Raw genomic sequence first — 18152 nt, 5'->3', positions numbered from 1 at the left:
ACATCAGACAAAAAGTTAATTTCAGGTTTAGAGTTATAGCCATATAAATTAGCAAGAAGGAGAATCAACATCAACATTAAGAATTAATAGCATGTAACAGTCATAAGGGTCACTTTCTGAGTTCAAGATAACTTAGTTATTCTTTTAGATAGCAACCCCTGGAGATCTCTCTGAACCATGGGAGAACCATATGTCTTTTCTCCACTCAGCCTTCCAAAAATAAAGGAGCATTATTTACCACTGAATGTGACTCTTGAAAAGAATACAAAATCAGATTTCATCTGTTGTGTAAATAAAAACAAAGCTTTATGCCTTAAATTCTGTGGCATTTAGAGAGATAACCGATAAGACTCAAGCTGTGTGTGAAAACTACGGCCTTTTGTCTTTCTCCACACCAGGTCTCACGATGATCTGTTGATAAAGCAGATGATGGTTGTTCTTGGCATTTTCTCATTATCATTATAATGACCCAGGCGAAGAACAATGTCAATATCTTCCCTATCTTCTTTGCCTGGGTCCCCCCAACAACATTGCAGCAAATGGTGGCAACTTTGTCTTTCATACTTTCCTGCATGTCATTGTGGATACCATGTAGTCATAGGTTCCATCTTCACTGGTATCTTTCTACTTCACTGATTGTCAGTTCCACCCCAGACAGCTTCTGGGTGTTACTCTCAAATGTGCTTTCACCAATCTCGTGTCAGTTTTCAGGGTTTCGATCTCAGTAAACCATTGATGCTGACAGTATTATGGTTTATCATACTCTTCAAATTATCAGCATGCTTATTAGTTATGGTTGTTGTTGCTCGAGTGATATAAAAACATTGCAACAGTGAATAGTTTTTCTCTCTCTTTGTGGTACCTGCTTGGCCAGATTTTCTCTGTATGAGGTGAAAAACTATAGACAGCATTAACTGTATGTAGTAATAGTCAAATGTTTTTCACAGTAGCTCTGCAATTGACGGTATGCGTCCATGTCTGCCCATGAATGTGAAATATTTAGTAGCACACTGGAATATAGGGCTCCCTGAAAGTCACTGTGTAATTCAAATCCTGTCCAGCAGTGACCAATGAAGGATTAATTTACAGGAAAAAAACAGTTCTTAGCTGCTCAGTGCTCATTAACTTTACAAGCTTTCTCCTGTTTATGGATGAGTATATGCGTGTGTAGTGAATGCACAGAGCACTACAGTTGGAGGCTTGTGTTTACTCTGACACAGCATGTGACATCCCTGGTGGTGTTGCGTACCATCATGATGGATTGCAGAAGAGATATGTGCTCAGATATATTAGTTGGTCATAACACAGCATACAAGAGTTAAGTAGATGTAATAGTGAACAGTTTGGTGCTGATGCTGTGCACTGCTCAAGGTCTGCATTGCCATTGTTACCTGTCAAAAATCTATGTAACAGCACCACTGCAGCACATACCATCTGGACATGAAGACAGGCCTCAGATAAGAAGCAGAGTTGCTAAAGCAGCTACTTTACATGCACATTGCACTCTATAAACAACCCTGCTGCATCATTTTTCTCAAGGTTAGTCCAATGAGCATCCCTGCAGTTCTCATGCAGCACAGAGACTGCAACGTGCGCCGAGCAGAGCCACACTATACGAGCACAGAAGTGAACTTACCATGACTATCACAACAGGATTAATGCCTGGATGGAGCAGATGTGCCGCTGTGTGCTGTTTAACTCCTCAGCCGGGCTAAATGTTGCTCTGCAGCAACTCACCTCTCTCTTTCTCACCCCCCTCCCCCACTTCCTCTCTGTTTTCAGTCCCATCGCTGATCTCTCACACTGCAGGAGAACCACCAGTGTCTCTGGGACCTGCAGTCCTCCAATGACGCAGCACACATTTGATTGTGCAGACTGCGTGGCTAAGTTAATCACAGCAACGATTTCCTACTGATTTAATGTCTGAATGTTTCTGTGCATTAATGAAGCCCATTAGAGTGTCGCTTATTAGTTTGAGTGTTTGTTACAGTTGACGCTAAGAAATCTCGTTAACTTCCAGGCTAAAACATTGTTGCTATTAAAGGCAAAATGAAATAATAGAAGCTGCAGTGGTTAGACTGTGACTGTAGATAGAGACTCGTGGTTTTATTCAAGACAAATAAAATTCATCCAAACAAGTCTAGGCTGAGGAAGTGTAAGGTCACAATGAATACAGTTCAAATATATTGTAAAAATGTACAGTAACTAATTTTCATGAATAATATCACCAGATAAATGACACAACATGAATTCAACATGAAGTCATGATAATTTATTGACTTTATACTCATTAAAAAAAGACATGACCATATCTTTAACTTAACATTAATGTTTTCATTCTCAAACCGCTTTTCCTCTGTGTAGCCAATCCCAGTTGTAATTGGGCGAGAGGCAGGGTACACAGATCGTCAGTCCATCACAAGGTTAAGGTAGACAACCATTCACGCTGACATTCACATCTCCAATTAACCTAAGCTGCATGTTTTTGGTCTGTGGGAGGAGGCCGGAGTACCCGGAGAGAACCCACGCTGGCACGAGGAAAACATGTAGACTCCAAATGGAAGGGCTGGCTGGCAGGTTTCGAACCCAGAACCCTTGTGGCAGTGCTAACCACTACACCACAGTGTCGCCAACTTAATATATTATTGCATTAATTAGCCTAGTCAAAAGAGCAGGTGGTTAACAAGAATACTGCAACAACAATATCAGAGAGCAGCCAAAATTGATTGTAAAGAGAATGAATGAATGAGGAGGATATTCAGATCCATGTTTTGTTGTAAACCTCTAGACATTGGTCCAGCACTGACTGTGAGTGTGTGCTGAAAATCAATCACAAATCTAAGATGAGACCTCTCCAGTTGCTGTGGAAAGTCATACGATTATGTCTCCAATATGTCAGGAGTTACAATGGTCTGCAAGGAGATCAGATTCCTGTCATTCATGACATTGATTATGCAGAACAATCATTGAAGTTGTGGGTGGAAATATTGATAAAACCAGTAGGCAGGCAAGTCTGTTTTTGAGTTTCAGTAGCCCTATCATTGGGAATAAGGTGTTTATGAACAGCCTTACTTGATGTGTGTCTGACATTGAAGTCTGTCTTAAGCACCATATGGACGTATGGCACACTCTACAGGAGGCCTCTATGAGAATGAAGTTAACATGAGAGGCTGTTGAAATAATAGCAGTTGACAAGAAAAGACAGGACACACAGCAGGAAGCAGCTGCACTTTGTGTCAAATTTAAAAATGCACTGATGGCTACATAGTGCTTCTGAGATTCAAGTTGGCTAGCAGTATCTTGTAGAACAGGATCTAGACCTGTCAGCCACTGTGCAGCTGCTTAAGTTACTGCAGTCCTGTGTGGCAGCACTGCAAAAGTACTTCAGAGAATTTGAGACATCTGCACAGGCTCTCCCTGCAGCGACAAAGACCTTTCAGCATGAGATGCAGAAAAACAGGAAAAGATCTACTGAGTCCACAGACAAAGTGATGCTTTGTGGAATGCCTGAAAATCAGGGTCAACAACATTAACATTGACAGCTTGCTTCTGGGATTGAACCAACAGCTGGATGCTTCCAAACACATTACCTGTCCATTTGGTGTGTTAATTAATTTGAACTTTAATGATACATTGTTTACTTTTTAAAGTAAGCAAAAATATTCTCAATCCTGTGTCTATGGATAGAGACAAGGCCTTCGCTAAATATTTGCCCCCAGTTTAAGAAGGCAACTTTCTTCCAATATTGTTGTTATTTTACTAAGATTAATTGTTACCTGGGAGGGATGTTAATATCTCTAGCAAAATGTATTTTACAAAATTAAGCAACCATAACCAAGGGCTATGGGCGATTCAGTAGGCTGAATTATGACAATTTAAAAACCCACAGGTTAAACCAAAAAGAAAGAAAAGCTAGTGGTAGGAATAAACTATTTGCTGCATGTGCACTGGTGCATAAAAGTGTGCAATAAAGGCAGGTTAGGGTTCAGTTTTCCCCTGGAGATGCATGGTGGATGGGGGTGGGCAGGGCGAATCAATACAGTTTAAAGTGGTTCAGTTTTACAGTAAACATGTTCAGTGTTGACTACTGATGTGTGCAAACATAGTTTCTACCACTAGCTATGAGATAGAATAACATTTCAACATGCACTTGCAACACATAAACATACTGACTGCCGAGAGTTTATTGGTGCATGATGCATCTAGCCACCTGTTGTTCAGTAAAAGAGGAATCTGAGTACAGAAACGCCAAACTAGTACTTACTAATAGGATTTTGGCCAGTTTACAAATGGTTTATTTGATTCCACATGTTAATAACTGTATGATTGTATGTGAACAGTCATTATGTTTTATTTACTAAACAAAAAGTACATACATAACCAAATGGGCACTTAGTTACTTATAATGTGGGCCCTGGTGAATTTATAACATGTCTTGCATTAATACTTTGATTGCTGGGCATTCTTTACAACATTAATGATTTTATTGTAAAGTGGTCTCACCGGCGGTAATCCTTTTGTCACTGCAGTGAGAACGGTTTAATTGTATTTCTCACAGCTCTCTCCAGGGTTGACTGCACAAGCGAGCACACATCTGCAGCAGAGATCCCCTGTGACTCCCATCGTGGGATTACAGAGCTGTTTAGAGCGGCCACATTTGATTTAAAGCCTCTGTCACACAATCAGAATGCACTGCTAGCATGTGCAGGCAGGAGCGATGCCACACTTCAGTATGAAAAAGTCGCTGATGGAGGGTGAATTAAATGAGTCTGTCTCTCTCTCTCTCTCTGTCTCTCTCTGTTGGCCTATTGCTTAGTGAAGTGTGGGGGATAATTACTCATGAGTGGGCTACTGTTATTGATGAGGTGGAGATAGAAAGAAGGTTTACACTGCTGTTTCAAAAAGCTTTATCTATCCATGAAAATATTTATCATTTTATTTATTTGCCCATTTTTCTTTTTCTTTTTATGAAATGTCTGATCTGCATCCAAAGCATCATACTATTGTTAAGTTTACAGATCAATTAAATGTTTGTCAATTACATTACATGGTGTGGTGATAATCTGCTGTCTTTTAGTCTTTTCATACTCATAGTCATTGTACTCACTGAATTGACAATGGTCTTCACAGTCTTTCTCCCAATTAAATTCAAGAGAAATCTCCTCCACACTGTCTGGTGGTCATGTGAACATGTTTGTTTCCACAAACAAAGACATGCACAAATCCAAAGTCATTCATTCAATGTCTTTTTAAAAGACAATGATGAGATCCACGACAGACTATTTACCGGGCCACCCACGCACAGTGAGCATACAGCAGCATCACTTAGCAGAAAAGAAACAAAGAGGATCAAGGACTGTGAGAAGAGAAAGGATGAAATCCTCACAATTTGGGCACACAGAAATAGACAGAATGCACAATGGCAGAGGCATGTCTTGTTTTCCCATTTAAACTGAGAACCAAAGCTGTCTTTTTTAAAAACAGAGATAGGTTGGCAGAACCAGCAATGGTGTGTGTTCACCAGAGGGAGTGTGTGACAAGAGCTGCTGTTGAAGTATACGTTACCTTCTGCAGCACATGTTGGCACATCCTTGCCACTCAGCTCTGAGTAATGATCTGTGGTGGCTCCAGTGACGTTGAATAAGAAACAGAATTCATATTGTGGATTTACCGCATACCCCCCTCCCTCCTGCTCAGACCTTCATGTCCACATATGTGTGGATTGACACATTAAGATGTCTATTTAGACAGTATACACACACTGGGTTAAATTGTAGTACATTTTAAGGCTCTACACACTGCCACAGGTGTTTTCACCTCTGGCTATTTAGATTTCTGCTCTCTCTTGTATATACCCACGCAGTCCTGAGGACAACTAATCAGGCTGACAAGTGAAATCACCTGTGTGTGCAGGGCCTTTACTAAACTGTTACTAAACTAACATCATATCGTTTATTTTACTCATGTTTTTAAAAGATTTCATGACCTGCTTTTACAAGTAATGAGAAAAAAAACAACACAAATTAATAAAAGATGGTGCATAACTTTTAAAGACTGTGAAAGTCAATATAGTTTAACTGGTTCATTTACTAATATTACACTGTCAATCCAGCAAGGATCAATAAAACCTGCAGCAATAAATGTGCTTAGCAAACATGGTCATTAAAGTACAGAACATAGCTCTATTGGCATATTGTGGAGCTCAGTTTTTTTAAATTAGTTGTATATTGACGTGTTTACTGTTGAATTAACAGGACAAATACAGCATAGCTACAGTTATAGCTGAAGGTTTGGCAGGCTAAAAGTTGCACAGTGTTCTCACTGCCTGAGCCACACACACTGAAAAATATAGTCCTTGTTATTGCCACTCACGGGGTTGTGTTGTGCCGATAACGCATAGATGGTCCAATTTCTCAAACTCATCCATGCTCCGTCTGCTTGTCTTGTAGGGGTCCCCTCAAGACTTTTCAGGTTGTTAAAGCTCCTTTGGTTCCATCATACAGTATATGGCAGTGGGATATAGCTTATTTTTGTGTGACATCTTGAAGGTTTTATTTACATTAACTTTTTGATTGCATGTAATAAAACGCTCCAAACGCCAGGTCACATGCACAATCCTTGTTATTGGAACAGGGGTGTATAGTAGGAATAAAGTGTGTGTTGGGGTCACTTAGCATGTGTGCACAGTCCAAATCCACAAATTATAATGTTCGAGTTCAAGATTGGCATTTTTATATCTGTATATTATTGTGGTGCAACCTGGTGTCAACATGATATACAGCTGCAGTGAAAATATGGAAACTTGTGATGTGCACACAGAGCAGAAAACGAGCATAAAAGTGCTTGTAAAATAACATTCAAATAGACCACTGGACACAAATTTATATTTGCAGGCTTGAAACATGATGCCTACCAATCTGTTTTTTATTATATTACTTGTGCATTTGCCGTCTGCTGTGTCTGCATTTCTGTTGATTTGTGTGCATCATAAACTGTTTTTTTGGAGGATTTGCTAGTGTTCAAGCCTCAAATTGTCCTGATGATGGTTATCTTAACGTGAAACTTGCCCAACCCACAACACAATACATCACACCTGCTGCTGTTTCAGCCACCAGCATGCTGTTTGCTTGAGGCAAGAGGTAAAGGACTGGTCCAATATTCTGATGTGCTTTAATACTCATTCATCTCCTCTCAATGATCTTTTCTCAAATAGGAGACAGGCAGACAGGTTCTATGAATTATGACAAACATTGATACACAATTCAAGTTCACTAACCTACCAGCTGTGTCACTGTTTATGCACAAAATAAGCAATCAAAGCTTTAAAAATAAACTTAACAATTTAAATAAAGACTAAAACCAAACGTTTTGCTTGAAATGATCTTGTACTTCGGCACATTCTTCATGAATTATCTAATAAGTAATTCAATTCAAATGTCAGGGAAGATTAAGAATGACTATTTCTCTTTGTACTTGGTATCTTTCTCCTCACTGTTTGGCAAACCTGTCTGCCCAGGGAAAGGGGCAATTTTCAGGAAGAAATAGGGGTTACTGTGAACCCGCAAGGCCACCAGGATGGGAGTGGCCGTGTAGAGCAAGTTAGCTGTCAGCGTACACCAGAAAGCCTCATTTGGGATACGGTATGGAGCTGTGGTACGGGAATGGAGGGACCCCCCGATGTGGGCCCATTGGCACTGGAAAGAGAAGATGAACAAACTTAGGAAGCTGGCTACTCAGAGGACAGGGTGAGTGCAGTCTGCAAGCGTATACATTAAAAACAGGCTTTAATCAAGGATGTGTTCTCTTTATGGTCTCAATCTTTCTGTCTGACCAAGAAAAAGCACAAGCAGCTTGTTCATTAAAAAAATAAAACGAGCTTCTACAGTACATCACATAACAGGATGAGAGCTCACTACGTAGAGTTTAATTGCAGTAATATGTGTCAGACCTCTTTGTGCTGAATAGATAATGAAAACTTGAATCAATCAGAAGCCAGTAATTATCACAATTACTTCATGCAATGGAACAGACTGTCAGTGGGACCCACTTTAGTATGCAACACCTGCATCCTAAACTATGTATTCAGACACAGCTCCACTTATTGACTGTTTGTCCTCATGGTGTTACCTGGATCATGGCTCCAGCTAAGAACATGGTCCAGTCTGACATCCAGGTGCACCCCGGCTTCAGGAGACCGTAAACAAATGCACCCATCAGGGGTAGTCCGTAGAAGAACAAGTGCAGCATCTATAAAAACAAATATAACAACATTTATTGCCTGCATTATTATTTCTTACAAAACTGACAGATTTTCCTGATTTTGACTGACTTGGATCAGTATTTGACAGCTTACATTAATTCGGTATGCTTCACATTGATGTACGTGAGTTGTTCCTGGATCGATTGTCGTCTTTTTTTTAGGGCCCTAACTCTCCTGCAATTAATGCAGTACGTCCTTGTTCTCCTCTAACCTGTACTGCACTTCATCTACTCACACTGAATACAGAAGAAGGCTGCTTAAAGCTGAAAATATAAACACATACAGTACATCTTCAAAATAAAGTGCAAAGCTATAGTGGAATACTAATTGTAAATGATTTATAAGTAAAACTGCATTCATGTTTTAGTTTTTCAACGTTTTCATGAGTAAGCAGTATTTTTAATGTCGAAATGGTCCATATTTTGCTACGTCCAGCTACTTCATTATGATGTGGATTAAAATATAACACTGCATCAGTTTTAACTTTGTCATCTTATCTCATGTTGAATGTAAAAATGTAATCTGCAACATAATTAGTTACTGCAGCTACCAGATAAATGTAGAACAGTAAAAAGTACAACAGTCCCTTCAGATTTCATAAAATGAAAAAACTTTAGTAGAGTATCAGTATCTCAAAACTGTTGTTTCTGTGGCTGCCAGCAGCTCTTCCTCCCATGGACAGTCCCAGATGGAGAGATTTCCTCCAGCAGGCCAGCACCGCCGTTAGCTGCTGAGGCTAAAACTGTCTTGATCAGCGTATATATTTGAACATGAGCTGTAGGAGGTGAGTGTTATCATTCTCATCTTTCTATACGTAAATTTCATGACGTATAACCCCGCTTTTCCAGGGCTTTTATAAATTTGTTGTCAAAGCCAATATTAACACCATGAATTCATGTTTTTCAACACAGTATAGTTCTGTAATTTAGTTCACAACTCAAAAAACATTTTTTAGGGTGTAGTACATTGCTTGAGCACATCGGTACTTCCCAACCCTACACTTTCTCAAACACATACTTTCACCCTCAACAAAAATGACTGCTTCCACACAGGAGTCATTACAGAGACTGTCTTGACCTTCAACTTAAAATATTTGGCGCATGAAAGCCAGTTTCCCACTTTATAAAACCCTCAAATTATATCACTGAACGGTTTCCTTTCATTCTCAGTCTGAGGTCGAGATGAATTCTAATGAGTTCCGCCCAGGGCCTGAAAGCCAATCATATATGCCCTTCAGTCTTTTGTTAAAATGTCTTTTTAGTGCTGCCACAGTAATCTGTCACATATCGTTCATCATCATCAGTGAATAAAGAGGTCAGTTAGTGAAAAAAAACAGTGTAACCCTCTGCAACAAACTAAACTTCATTTCGTTTCGCACACACACAAACACACATTTGCAAAGGCTGCTAACCAAGACATACTTTCACATGCTATACACACACTCTCCTCCCACCCAGTGAGATGCTGATGGGGGGCTTTGGGCGAGGGATTAGCTTATCAAGTTCTCAGCATGCGGTTCGTCTGTCTGATCAATGACTTGCAATTGTGCCTGGACTGCAGCCCCAACAAGGTCTTTGGATAACCTATTGACAAAGCGGTGTGCGCCAAACAAAACACATCAAAACCCATTGACGCATAGGGTCAGAGGAAGAAAATCAAAAGGAGAGTACACCCGCCGTCAGTCACAGTTATAATTTCTTATCCATCTTAAACAAATGAAAGAGACAAGATGCGCTGGCCCCTTAACCCTCGCTCATTGTTGCCTTAATGATGAATAATGTCTCTTTAATCAGCTACGAGCTCAAAGAGTCGGGGTGATAAGGGCAAGCTTCTAGCACACTTAGAGTGATATCCATGTAAGAATGGGCCCATTATGTGGTCGGTTATTTAAAACAGGCTGGTAAGGAACTTGCAGGTGCAGCAGACAGATGCAGATTGTGGAGACAGACAGAGAAAAAAGGACCCACCATAACTCTGGGGAAGCCCACGGGATCCTTCAGGTATGGTTCGTAGTACTTAAGGTAGACAGAACAGGCTTCTAGTGGAGAGTCCAGAGCCACCTACAGAGGGTAGACAAAATAAACACATTACCATATACTGTGATACAGCAGTACACCACAATTAGCATAAATGCAAACATCTGTCTGACAGACTGAATAGAAAATAAATGTGCACACAAACACTTACAGTAGGCACACAAGTATGCTCATTATATTATGCAATCTAATTCGAATATGAAATATGTAACACAATAGTTCTGATAAAATAAATAATCCATATGTCATTGCCCTAGGCTTTTAAGCAAGATCCTTATTAGAGAATCAACACATAATGCTCCCATGTGGCTCAATTAGTTCAACGAATAGCTTGTCAAAGCAAAAATAATGAATCCCGAATGAATCCTCGACACTCCCTGGACAAACTATTCTGCATAAGTAACACTTCAGGCTAAATGACTTTTAAAACTACTATAACAGCCTTGCCCTAAAGTCCATGTCCTTAACATGAATGTGATTACTCAGTCTGCCTCACTCACCAAGCCTCTGAGGATGGTAAAGGCCATGGCAGCTAACAGCAGCACCACTAGGATCAGGTCCAAGGGGCGCCAGATCAGCTTCATGGTCTGAACATGCATAGCCTGTGAGGAGATTCCAACATACAGACTTAGTTAGTCAAGGTCAAGGTTTCATAGCATACTTTCTTGATACCTGTGTTTCTGCACAGTAGAGGAGCAATAAGATTTACATTGTATCCACCGATCAGAGGTCTGTCCTTGGGCCTTGTGAATAGTGTGATTGCTCCCCACACAGGCATCAAAAGGAAGAGGAAGTTTAACCAGAAGGCTGGACGGACATCTGACCCATATTTACCTTCACAACAAAAAAAAAAAGATATTGACTTTGTACTAACCCATACAAACATATGCAATAAATATCTCAACATGAATCAGTAATTAAACTTTGAAATAAAACCTCTATGGGGTACTTCAACAAAAAGCAAACACTGTATCTATGATAACACAACAGAGAGAACAATATGTTGCCTGTAGACTAGTTTGATCTTGTGACACTTATGTATGCAGTTTGAAATGCCAACAACAGATGCTTTAAGTCTGTTTTCTTTGTTCTGTGGGTTATGACGGCAAGCCAGGCACGGGGCAAGTGTGTGTTGTGTTGGCAGGCTGAACTGTGACACTGATGGTACACGGCGGTGCAGATGTTCACTTGATTAGAGCTTGTCATCACGGGACTGGTAGAGGGGAAATAGAGTATGAGGTTCACCTGCTACTATCCCGGCAATAAACACACTCATGTTGGCACACAAAGAGCCAGCCCAGAACAAGCCCAGGGTACGGTAGGCTTTCCTATGAGAGAAATGCAGAAAAAACACAGAGGTATTATATAAGTTTAAAGATAGCAGGTATGATAAAAGCTAATATGATAAACTACAAGGTGTTGATAAGGTAAGGTAATTAAGGTGACACACAAGCTCTAAGGTGATATCTCATACGATCAAATACTGTATATTTTATGTGATACAAAGCCCAGCGCAGCTACTCCCAGTGGTAAAAGGTTGACCATGTTTAAAAGAGGGTCTCATTTCCGTGATAGAAAATGTCCGGAGTCAGGTCTAGCTCGGAAATCTTGTACTCAATGACTGCACTTTATGACTGACTCACTCTGGAGAACCCTCTCTTTTTTGAAAAATACTGTGTAACTCAGGTTTGAATACACCCCATGAATCACAGAGGTACTACAATACATGAAAGTAATGGGTAAGAAGCACATCATGTACTGTACGTAAGTCATTTAATCTTTGTACTGAAATGTTTTCCTGCACAGCTTTCCCACACAGCATCCTTAGTAGTTTAATCGGTATGACATATTAGCTCTTTGCGCTTGTTTCTCTATGATGTCATTTGAAGCAGGCATTTTGTGATGGAGAGCAAGACAAATGAGCTTAACACGACTTGACCTGACACCCACCTGTCTGTTATCCTGCTGATCATCGCCAGGTACATGATAAAGTGTGCTATTCCATCCCAGTAACACATCATGATGGCGTAGGCTGTCCCCAGGTAAGGCTCACCCTGAAACACAGACATTACATGTGCAAATACTGTGCAGTGGCTTAACATGGAGCTTTATGCGTTGCCTGTATAATCTTTGAAATGTGTTTTAAGTCCAGGCGCAGACATTCTTGTCCCAGTATAAATTAGAATTTTATATATGACAATAAGAAACTTACTGTCTTCTGATAGAACTCCATAAAGCCAGATATAATGCCATCATACTCCAAGGCGCTTGTCAGGTCAATGATACAAGTAAAGCAAAATACTGCAAAAACTGCAAAACAAAAGAAAGAACAGTGGAGTAACAACAAGCACTGACTTGACAGTCTATTTGTTCATTTTTACTGTATTATTTTTATCTGTGTGTGTGTGTGTGTGTGTGATATAACTTAAGTCACTTTCAGGGACACAAACTAGACTAGTTGACGAGTGACAGCTTTTGCAGTTGGGGACAAAGGCTGTGTCCCAAATTGTTAAAATACTTATTTTTGGGTAAGTGTTTAAGATTGGGATAAGGGTTAGGTTTAGGCAAGAAATTGTTATTTTAGGTTTAGGGTAGGTTTGCAGGAAATTAATGTAAGTCTATGTAAATACTCCAAACCAGTGTGTGTGTCTTTTACGTAGGACTGTCACTGAAATATCAACTACAGACTCATGACATGTTAAGCAGCTTTGCCAGCTTTGAAAAAACGTCATTCAGAAGGCACTGCGGTTCTGAAAGTTTCGTGTAATTACTCAATCTACTTTGTATCGCCACATTGAAAAATGCTTACACATATAATTTATGCAAAGCATGCCAAAACCTTGTGAACTTTTCTCTCACTCCCAGTTTGTCTGCCTCTTCCACGTTATATAGTCACCATCTTTGAGTTCAAAATATTCTTCTTCGAGTGGCTGGTCATTGATTTATGGGACTGCATGCACAGAAAATTAAGTCTTGAGCACTGAGATAGGCTGGAGGCATATTTATATTGAGTCCATGGTGAACAGCCTTCTCTTATCCTCAGGTTAAGAGACCAGCAGAGCTGAAAGGCCATGTCCACAAGACAGAATTTTAAGTGTGGAGCTACACAAACATGAGTGGCATGTGCTTTGCCTTGCTAATACTCTAAACTAAAATGTCTGTCATAGACTCTCTTATCAATAGTTCCACTCCTTGTAGGTTTTTACAAGAAATTCAAAAGGCAAAAAATGTTGCTTTATTACTGCAGTGAGGCACTAAAATAAGAGAAACACTGCCACTGTGGTGAAAGTGTTCCCTCCCATAGCAATTGCATATATGTTTGTATCATATATGAACAAATGGCAGGACAACTACAATTTTAAGGTATGATCCGACACGCACAACACAACACAGGTATTGGATCATACCTTGCTAGGAGACCTTTGAGTTGAGTTTAGGTTTGAGCAACACCAAAGTTATTTATCTGTTTTCTGAAGGTAGTAGAACATTAAATGGACTACAGCGTTCAACTGTACTATGCCAAACTCTTATCTCCACCATTCAGGACCAAGCACCAGACTTGAAGTGACAGAGGTTTTTCCATAACTCCCCCCCTCCCCCTGCAAATCTGGGTCCAAACACATTCACTACTTCACAGATGAGCTACCTTTTTGCTTTTGGTGTGAAAATGTATCATTATAATTATTATCTGCAGTACAACACTGAAGTAAATATTATTATATGACTGTAGAATAGAAGAGGGCATAGGCAGGGTATCTTTTCTGTCCGTGATAAACTGCTGAATGTTCATGCGCACAGGACTGTTGATGAGTGGAAATATGTGTTCTAGACTGATTAATTCTGGTATCAACTGCACTGTGCACATTCACAATGACACACTCAGCATGTGGGGTAAACAGCGTGAGGCAATGAACCCCTCAAGCATGGTAAGAATTGTATACACCAGTTTTCTTGATGAGATGAAGACCTTCACTGGGATGAAGAGAAAAAAAGCATCCATAAAAAGGAGCACCCACACATAAATGTTTGGAAGTTGGATAAAGCTCACATCTGTGATTTACAGTTGGAATTAGTTCACAGAAATCTGCTGTAAAAGGCTTTACAATGATTTACTGCCTGGACATTGCAAAAATGTCATTGTAAAGGGAATCACTCTGTGTTGTGACACGGGCGCCTCTCTGCAGATACCACGGCTTAGACTGCTCTAACACATCCTCCCTATCTGTCCTTCACATGCTCTTTGCACACACATCCACATACTGCATAGACATAGAGCAGCGCTCACGGTGCACAACCCACATTTTGTCTCTCTTGTGTATTGGTGTCTGTGTAATCCTTGGGGCATCCGGGTTTATCTCTGACATCTAACAGGTAAGATAGCAGGGGGATTATGGCTCTCCATCATTGAGAAGAGCCTGCCACAGTTTTGCCCCTGTTGTTGCAGTTCTCATGCACAACACTAGCATTGCCTTGAGCACCTACTACTGATATATAACCTCATTTCTGTCCCAATAGCATAGCCCCTGGCATCAGCCGTAGGGGTGTGTTTCTGGGGAAACCCTTGGCTAGAAATGGAGAATATAGTTTGACCGATAGCTATACACATTACAAGGTGCAATACGATACTAATCACTGTAAAACAATTTAATTAAAGGTGCATGAAAGGTTCACAAGCTTCTAAAAATAAAGAGCAGGCAATCTGGCACACGGCCAAACTGAAAAAAAGTCTTGGTGGTACTCAGGTTAAGTCAAGTGTGGTGTCAGAATGGTTTTATACAGGAGCAGTGAGTGTGACGTCTGTATGACCGTTTTCCAATAGTTGTGCCATTTGCTTCAAGGTCAGTCAAGGACTCAGTCTCAAAAGAATAGCAAAAAGGTTAAGTAAGTGCAAGTGCTGTGAAGGCCGACTCAGCCTGCAGAGGGTTTGGGTCAGTCATGTCTCAGAAAAGTCTGTTTAAGCTTCATGAGCCTGACCAGTCTAAGCTGCTTTCGACATATCGGGTGAAATCACATCGAAAACAATTCATGTGTTCACTCCAACTCAGTGAGTAGTGAGTGAAAGCTTTGGAAATCCTTTTGTGGGATTTGGAATTGGCTTCAACACAATGCAGAGTAGTCATTAACCTTTAAAGTTATTTGGAAATATATTGCAAGTTGGGAAATGCACATAGCTGTGTTAATTACCAAAGAATAAGACGTCTTTAGGTGGGTTGCCACGAGTGATGAGGAAGTAGAAGAGGAACACAATGACCAAAACAGCAACGCCAATCTCCAGAATCACATAAGGCCTGTGGAAACCGAGAAATTTCACTGTTATTCATGAATAATAACAACACATGGACCATGTTTTTAACACAACCAAACTGCTGATGCGCTGAAATTTTAGACACTAGCCTCCCTCTCATTTTCTGCTTCATTCTCTTTACTAATTATTTTCTCCCACGGAAGTTGTGCCAGTCTTCTCTGCAGTGCTAAATTGGTAAATGATGATGAATGGGGAGTTGGAAAGAATGATAATCACGTAACACCCAGAGTTAGCATCAGGAGAAATAATACTGAAGTGTGCGGGAAATCTGTATGATGGATGTATTGCATCCACAGACAGCCAACACACAGCCGTTGTGGTCATTTGTGTGGCCAGAGTCCTGGTGAGATGGTAGCGTCACATTGAATTTCCCTTCTATTGAGCATTGCATTTTTGAAGCCTCACTCGGTCCTGACATTTGGCAAGATCATTCTGATTCTGTTCTGCTGGTATTGTTCAGATAAAACAACTGTCATACAATATACACTTTTCAAAATAATGTCTTGTTGCATATTGTATTGAGTTTATTGGACTGCTTGTTTTGTGATATTCAATATTTATAAAACGATCTTTACTTCATAGACTTATCAGGATATCCAAGTAATATTACTCTCAAACTTACAAAATGAAAGTATTATACATTAGTGTTTGTTAAACGGTTGCTGCATGGTGGTGTGTCTACCAGTTGTTTTAAAAGCACAGCTTTACAAAGGCTTAATCAATCACTGGCAGAGGTGTGGGAAGCAGCAAGCAAAGGCCATGTTAGTTCAGCTCTGCCATCTATGTTTACTGGTCAAAGGTACCACTGCCTTGCAATGGAAAAGATTAATGTGCTCAAGGTATCTCCCAGTAAACAACATTACATCCTCTGAAACTTCCAGTGCGTGCTCACAGAAGGAAAACAAATGCTGTGAGAGCAAGGGGAAGCTCCCTCGCTACCTCTCCAATTCAACACTACAGGAAGATTTATGCACACAATACTGTTTGTTTGCAGAGTGGAAGAGCATGAGGCATATTGTATATCAAAAGCAATTTATCAAATTCTTCTGTGCAGTCTGTATTGATTGTCAATGTCCACAAACTAAAAAAAAGAGCCAGCAGGGATATTCACACAGGAGGAGTATGAAAGTCTGCTGAAAAATAAGAAATATACAGTATAAGTGTGAGAGAGTAGTGCAACATGTGTTTCACCTCCGGCTTTGTCTATTGAGCCAATTGATGCAGTATACAATGACACACTGGAGATGTTACTCTGGCATGTTTAGAGGCAAAATGGATTAACCTTGAAGAGGAACATAATCCTTTACTGTTTAGCAAAATAATTAGCTAATATTTCATATCACACATTCATTACCTTATTCTTTATGCTTCCTATTCATTCTCTCCCAGGTTTCATCATATCAATTGCAAAATACACTCAAACAGAACTGAACTCCTATGATTAGGGGTGTTCAATACGGGCAATGTGATTTCTTAGGCAGAGAAATATGCCTTCAATTTTGAGCTGACAGTGTCCTCTAGTGTTGTTAAAATATACTGTACACATCACCTGTACAATCACACATTATATACTTGTATTATATTCTATGCATATTAATAAAAGCCAGTCATTATAGTTCTATAACAATTGTACTTGTTTTAATTATTTAATAACAACCTAAATATTTATAGCACTCATTTACAGCTTACCACAAAAGTAACATTTATATTTTTAAACTTGAATATATATGTAGCCTATATATATACATGAATATATATACAGTTTCTAGACACAAGTAATAAGAAATAAGTGAATGTTATAACTTACTCTTGAAATTCAGGGATGGTGTTCATGGCATAAAGAATGCCAAGGGCAGAAAATGAAAACAAAAAAACTAAAGTCTCCATTTCTTCAAAAGCTCTTCAGTACTCCTCCCTGCAGAATCCACAGCACTGCTGAAAATATAAGACACATAAAACAGTTTTCAGTTCATAATAATCGGTTCCAGCAATAGAAATGCTGACAATATTTGATCATATCAACATTAGAATTATGCCAAGACATCAATGTATTTATGATCACTGGAGCAAATACAATAAATATTTTAATTAAAATTACATTGTATAGATTTTGCCAAATAGAATCCAAATGAGATCTGCAATTGTGACTAAAATGGAAAAGAAGCAGAGCAAGCTCTTACCGTCTGGCTACCCCTTCAGTGGATTAATCAAATTACAGCTGGCCTGAGGCAGACATGGCCTTTACTGAGGAAATAATGAACTGGAGACAAAGAAGCTTTTGGGGGAAAAGTTTTGCAATTTGGTTTGGAGATTTACATAAGTCGCATTAGAGAATAGGCTCACATTCCACTTTATACAGCAGCACAACTTCAACTTATACTCTTTCTTGCACTACAGAGGACTTAATGTAGTGTTTTATGAAACGTATGCACTGTGCATTGTTTGCTGACTGGGTTGTGCAACTCTTTTTGTTCTCCATACCACACGTTTCACCCCAAATCTTACCTTCATCAGGGTTGTGCAATGTGTTCAGTTATGAGGAACAAGCAAT

At 39.7% G+C, this 18152-nt stretch overlaps 1 protein-coding gene across 1 annotated transcript; it reads right to left on the bottom strand.

Moving 5' to 3' along the window:
• Positions 1 to 6924: 6924 nt before the first annotated feature.
• tm6sf2b (transmembrane 6 superfamily member 2b) lies at positions 6925 to 17488 on the bottom strand. The gene is made up of 10 exons (XM_053322676.1): positions 17409 to 17488; positions 15481 to 15584; positions 12509 to 12606; positions 12247 to 12350; positions 11542 to 11624; positions 11006 to 11130; positions 10797 to 10898; positions 10228 to 10320; positions 8128 to 8247; positions 6925 to 7694 (listed from the first exon to the last, which is right to left on the bottom strand). The coding sequence occupies exons 1-10, from the start codon at positions 17486 to 17488 to the stop codon at positions 7458 to 7460; spliced, it is 1146 nt and encodes a 381-aa protein (XP_053178651.1). The 3' UTR covers positions 6925 to 7457.
• Between the last annotated feature and the right edge of the window lie 664 nt (positions 17489 to 18152).

This window comes from Scomber japonicus, chromosome 7, assembly GCF_027409825.1.
Source record: "Scomber japonicus isolate fScoJap1 chromosome 7, fScoJap1.pri, whole genome shotgun sequence".
Taxonomy (NCBI): domain Eukaryota; kingdom Metazoa; phylum Chordata; class Actinopteri; order Scombriformes; family Scombridae; genus Scomber; species Scomber japonicus.
The sequence above is the reverse complement of the archived record's forward strand: the minus strand, read 5'-3'. Positions and strand labels throughout refer to the sequence as shown.